Source organism: Barbus barbus, assembly GCF_936440315.1.
Source record: "Barbus barbus genome assembly, chromosome: 28".
NCBI lineage: Eukaryota > Metazoa > Chordata > Actinopteri > Cypriniformes > Cyprinidae > Barbus > Barbus barbus.
Window position 1 is genome coordinate 3,929,707 of NC_136756.1, and position 6,254 is coordinate 3,935,960.

General features: G+C 39.9%; 1 protein-coding gene across 1 annotated transcript in view; it reads left to right on the plus strand.

The window, feature by feature from the left end:
• Positions 1-4,431, plus strand: part of LOC306848281 (serine/threonine-protein kinase WNK2-like) — a 104,779-nt gene extending 100,348 nt beyond the window's left edge. The window contains exon 29 of the mRNA XM_079382736.1: positions 1,690-4,431. Coding sequence (XP_079238862.1) covers positions 1,690-2,031 — 342 coding nt within the window. The 3' untranslated portion in view covers positions 2,032-4,431. The remainder of the gene's footprint in view (positions 1-1,689) is intronic.
• Positions 4,432-6,254: the final 1,823 nt, after the last annotated feature.

The window sequence follows — 6,254 nt, forward strand, 5'->3', positions numbered from 1 at the left end:
CAAGAAGTGGATGACATGTCCTACAGATGCCCTTTTATGCTGACGGTCACACTGGTAGTGACACCATAGGCTGTCACTGACCAATGTCAAGTTCTTTGTTGTGTTTTGACACATGCTTCAAACACTGGTCATGCTGGAGGTGTTCCCCATACAATCCCCTAAAAGGGATGTAGTGAAAGGGAACTGCTTTGCATTTGACATGCAATTTCATGTTTCAACCACAGATTGTGATAGAGAGGCTAAAGTTTTATAGTGCAGCTTTAACTCGAATGAATCTCAATGAAACCATTTATGTTGTTTATACATTGTGAAACGATTCACAAGTGTGCAAAGCTCATGCTAAATATTGTATTGTCATATCTGGAATATTAAGTGGATACTGACTTAAAAGCCTCTGATTGGCCATTTGTATTCACACACTCAAACATGTCTGTGATTGGCTACAATGCTCAATGCTGCAAAAGAAACCTTTAACACTCTTCATAGAGTGCGCGCACACACACATGAATGTTTAAAAGCTATCACTGGGTACTGGATCCACTCGGTACTCTGTACTGCCGGTACTGCAGAAAGGCTGGTGTCATTAAGTTTTTTCAAATTGAAGTAACTTGGTACTAAACTACTGCTAATTTTGACAACACTAATAACAGTGTCTTCAAAAATCTCCAGCAAAATCAAACAAAACATACGGAGTGCACACATACATGACATGATGAAGTCTAGTAGGGTAGACTATTCAAATGCATTTTGAATGATCACAAAATTCAAGATATGGGGGCAGAAAATGTACATATTTATATAATTTCATATATTTAATCAGTGTCACAGAGTGACGTATTTTTCTCCAAAAATTAGCATGATTACAAATGTGATATTGATATTATACAACAGTTCAATAAACAAGAAGTTAATATTAAGAGACTCAGACTTTAGATACCATATTGCCTGTTTAAATGACTCGGTTCAATCGCAATGACTCACTTATTAACACTGACTTGCTGCCACCTACTCTTGGTTTTAATTTCACATTTAAAGTATCTTTTCATTTTTTTAATAATTTCAAATATCATTATTCAATGTTTTAGGTTTAAAATATCAAAACCTTATTTTTGCGTTTGTAACTGCAGGTTAAATGCATTCATGTCTTGCATTAAACAGTGTGTAAATACATCTAAATGCCATTCAGATGCAGCTTCTGTGTTTCCTCTGCATTGCAAAGATGAATTTTGTTGACACTGATTTCATTTGCCTGTTAACAGCCCAAATGTCTTATTATTCTAATTGACTGATTAAATGTAAGAATTTGACTCAAAAGATGATGCACACTTTTAGAAATAATGGCTTTATGAATATCTATCACCATCAAACAGAATATGAAGAATATCAAAAACTTTAGGAGTCAGCTGTCCACGGTAGTCCTTGAGATACCAGCACAATAACACACTCAGCAAATATATCATCTAATTATAGTTATTGATAAAATCCCAGAAAATATCGAGATATCTTATTTTGTCAGTATCGCACACCCCTACCTTGTGGAAGTGCTGAGAGTGGAATGCATACTAGGTCTTAATTGTGTTCGGAAACACTTGGGAACGCAACATTGTGCTTGTGCAGCTAAAAGCCTTTGCCTTCAAGCCTCATTCACATCTTTTACTACCATGTCAGTCTCTCTTTTTTTTTTCCTAGATAAGGGGCTCAATCCCTCAGGCAGCTGTGAAGTTCCATCTACCACTGTCCTGTCCGCTGTCAGCAGCTCTAGGTCCCATCATGCCTCATGGCATCACCAGCACTCCATCACCCATCCTCCAGCGGGCCGGATACTTGATGCCCACCGCCCACTTTGCTGGGATGATCCCAGCCCCTGTGTATCCAAACCAGTGGTCCGGTTTGCCCAGTCCAGTGGGCATGTTTGCTACTGCCGGTATGGTCCCGTACCCAGCCATGGCCAGTCCAGCACTGCAGACTTTTCCTCTGGTGGTGAAAAGCCCAGACGCCCCCATGTGCCCCAGCAAAGCCAGGACTGCATAAGAGTGCCACCCTGCGCTCCAAATACCACAACAGACGCTGTTTTTCGCGCAAGGCTAATCAATGCACACTTGTAGAAGGATAATCATGCAAGCTCAACACAGATGATTACAGACATGGAGGCATTTTCTCCTGGATGAATGAATCACCCACTAGTTTGCAGAGCGGTGGGAGTTTCTCCAACACTCTGCTTCAGGATCAAACCACAATTTCTGAAATGTCTGTGTGCTTTAGATCGCTGTTGGATTATGGACACATCTGTGCAAAGCCTTTGAGCCTGTAAATATGAGGTGTGTGTGTGTATATGTGAAATTGGGCATGAGTAGTGTGTTTTTGTCAAAACAGTCCCGTGGGCACTGCTTTCTCTTTTTTTGAAGACTTTTTAGCTCTTATGTTTGAATCTGTATTGAGGTGTGTTATTAAAGGGTTTGGCTGAGAGTACTGCAGGATCATGGCCTTCAATTCTACTGCCATAGATTATAATTTTATAATAAGTTTCCCCATAATTCAACATGAGTGACTAATTTACGGTAGCATGAGCAGGCAGCTCTTAGAGCTATAGACATATTTCACAAAACACAAGCAGAATAAACTGTCATTCTTACAATGATGTAAGAATTGAAATTCATGCTGCTTGTGTTTTATAAGAGGCCAAATGCTCAAAGTTGTCATGATTGATTATAGAAATATCAGTCTTACTTTTCAGTAATACTATTTCGAATATTTTTCATAAATTTACAGCACTTTTGAGTGGCTTTCATTGGCTGTTTACAGAAATATCCAGCATTTTTAAACGATTTCAGACCACAGGACAAAATCCCTACATGAAAATGAATAATTCAGGATGATGTAGTGCCTTGATCAGTCATCAGTTTTCCCTCTAAAGGTATGAATCACTTCTGAGGAAAAGCCATTCCTCTGTGGTTTAGCATGATTTTCCTTCTGTTCCTAATGCAATAGTTTTTTCATAACCCTTTTTTTTCAGTCATGTGGTGGTTTACATACAGTATTTACTGTCCCCTTTGTTGAAGCAAGTTTGCAAATCAATACATTTAACATAATTTTAAGTTTAAATAGGAGCTAGTCTGTGCAGATTGATAAATGAGTGCAGTTCCAGCTGTTGATGCTTAGGTTTCTGATTGTTGTTCTGCATTCATAAGCAATAGTGCACTACCATACAGTACTACAGCTGTCCTAGGCACAGAGGAAGTGAACAAATTGTTTACATTGCGATGATGTGATGTATTAATGCATGCCATCAAAGCATCACAAATACCAAAATACAAAATTAAGAATTGCTATCTAAATATATCAAGGAGCATTTTCTGTACTTGTGGTCTTGCAGAAACCCAAAGTGCTCCACCTTCCCTCTTTAGAGTGTAACACAGGGATGAATGCAGGTTTGACTTTGGAATCAGTGTTGTGTGAATCCCGAATGTAGCGTGTCAAATGCTGGAGCAGTGCGTTGACATTACATGCATGCGAATCAACCCCGTACCTGCACCATAACCCCCACCTGTGAAATGTGAAAGCTAGCCAGACTTAACACAGAGCAGATCTACTTTACATTCATACACACAAGTTCAGTTACTATTTTATCAAATCTGATTTTTTTGCTTTGAATAGCGGCTTGTTTTCTCCATTGGCTCTGTTATGAGCTCTTGCACAGTGTCGGTGATGTTGAGGTAATATTTTCATTTCTTTTAGGAGGGCAGTGCAATTGTTGTTTCATAAAAGTGATCTAATATGGGAGAAAATGCAAGCAATTGAATATTAGCTCACACAGATACACGTACAAAATGTATATTTTTCCAAAACCCACATCACAGTGTATTTGTTATGTTTGTAGGATTTCATCTTATTTTGTCATGTAATTTAGTCAGGCTTACATTTCTGAGTTCTTCCATATTCTTCATCAGACTTTGAGTTTTTTTAAACCTAATTTTCAACAGTATCTTTGTGAAAGGCTGCGACCCACACAACTTCCAAACTGTGAATTGTACCGTCCTCTTGTATTTATTTTATCAGTGCTTTTGAGGCATCTTCTGTCCTTTAATGTGTCATTCCATTCATTCATTGGTAGAGGATGTTCAATCAGTCAGAATGATCTGCTTCATGAGAAATGCTTCCAGTAAGGGGTTTCTGATATTCTGTTCTTGCTGTTTAATGCTAAAATCTCTGGCAATAATTACTTTACTTTGCCATGTTAGTGACTTACTGATCTGATGTGGCATTTAATAGGTTATGGACTTTTTCTTTTTTTCTGCATTGGCGCTCTGTGAATGGTTGCTTATGATGCACACCCTTCAATGAATTACTTTACTCCGCTCAGATACAAAATGCACTCATAACACAAAGACTGTGTACAAGTTTAATTAAAGAATAAATAAATATTTTGTGCTTAATAACTACTGTGTTCTTGTCATTTTCCGTATTCATAGCCAGTGATATTCTGAGCAAAGCTCTTCAGGTACAAGTAGCAAAAAAAAAAAGAAGTGTTGTTCCATTCCAACAGAGAACACTGTTATATAACGCAACACATATAACAGTCATTACAGGAAATAAATCATTACAACAAATCATTACGATTATTTATCGTACTGTTGTCTTGCAACATTAAAGAAAATTAAATGTGATTTGTTTTACATTTTGGATTGCTGTTCCTTGATTGATTGCTTCAGTCTGTCCCTGTCTGTTGTGCTGCTGAGAGGTTTGCGATTGTAGCGCCACTTTTTTATTGAATCTTTACCTTACTTTCACTCTCTGTTGTTTAAAGTGATAATATAGAACTTAATTCCCACCATATTTCTGGTATTATCTATCAAACTAATCTAACTAATTTGATCGTTCGCTTTTAAAACCGCGAGTGCAGCGCGTTAGCATTCGTTAGCCGGTTAGCTTGTTACTCACGATTCCATTCGCGTTTCTATTATTGTTTTCTTTTTTCTCACTCCGTTTTCATTTCTCTCTCGCTCCGTTTTTCACGAGTTCATTAAACAACAGTGGTAAGTGGTAAGATAAGTTGGTATCATTCAGCAGTCACGGTGAGTAATGGCTTCTTCTCCTGCTATTGTTGTTTGCACTGCTTGCTACATGTACAGTTTATTTGTCTCTGTCAGCAGCGAGGGATTCACATGTGATACATGTAGGGAAATAGTTAGGCTGACAGAGATGATTTTAGAACCAGAGACACGCATCCAAACTTTAGTTGAGGACAGTAAGAATGTGAGGGCTGTAGATATGGTCTTGGATGAGACTAGCTCAGGGAGTCCTGTACATTGTTCGGTTCCGGTTGAGCCCGTGCAGCAGGGCAACTGGGTGACTGTGAGGCGGCCTAGTCACGGGTCAAAACACCACTCTTCCGTTCCGATCAGAACATCAAACAGGTTCTCCCCACTCAGTGACGCACCCACTGAGAAACCTGATGAAAGTGCTCTAGTAATTGGTGATTCTATTGTACGGAGCGTGAAAATAGAGACACCAGCCACCATAATCCAATGTTTACCGGGAGCCAGAGCGCCTGACATCTTAGCAAATTTAAAAGTGCTGGCTAATGCTATACGTAAATTCAGTAAGATTGTTATCCACGTCGGTGCTAATGATGTTCAACTTCGCCAGTCGGAGATCACTAAAAATAATGTTAAAGAGGTGTGTGAACTTGCAAGTACGATGTCAGACACTGTAATATGCTCTGGTCCCCTCCCTGCTTACCGGGGTGATGAGACTCATAGCAGACTGCTGTCACTAAATGGCTGGATGTCTAAGTGGTGCCTGCAGAATAACATAGACTTTATAGACAATTGGACGAGTTTTGGGGCAGAACTGACCTGTTGAAAAAAATATGAGTGACATACTGCCAAGTATGGTGACCCATACTCGGAATTCGTGCTCTGCATTTAACCCATCCAACGTGCACACACACAGCAGTGAACACACACACACACCGTGAACACACACCCGGAGCAGTGGGCAGCCATTTATGCTGCGGCGCCCGGGGAGCAGTTTGGGGTTCGGTGCCTTGCTCAAGGGCACCTCAGTCATGGTATTGAGGGTGGAGAGAGCGCTGGATATTCACTCCCCCCACCTACAATCCCTGCCGGCCCGAGACTCGAACCCGCAACCTTTGGATTACGAGTCCAACTCTCTAACCATTAGGCCACGACTGCCCCTGAAAGAGATGGTCTTCATCCCTCTTGGGGTGGTGCCGCTCTTCTCTCTAGAAATAT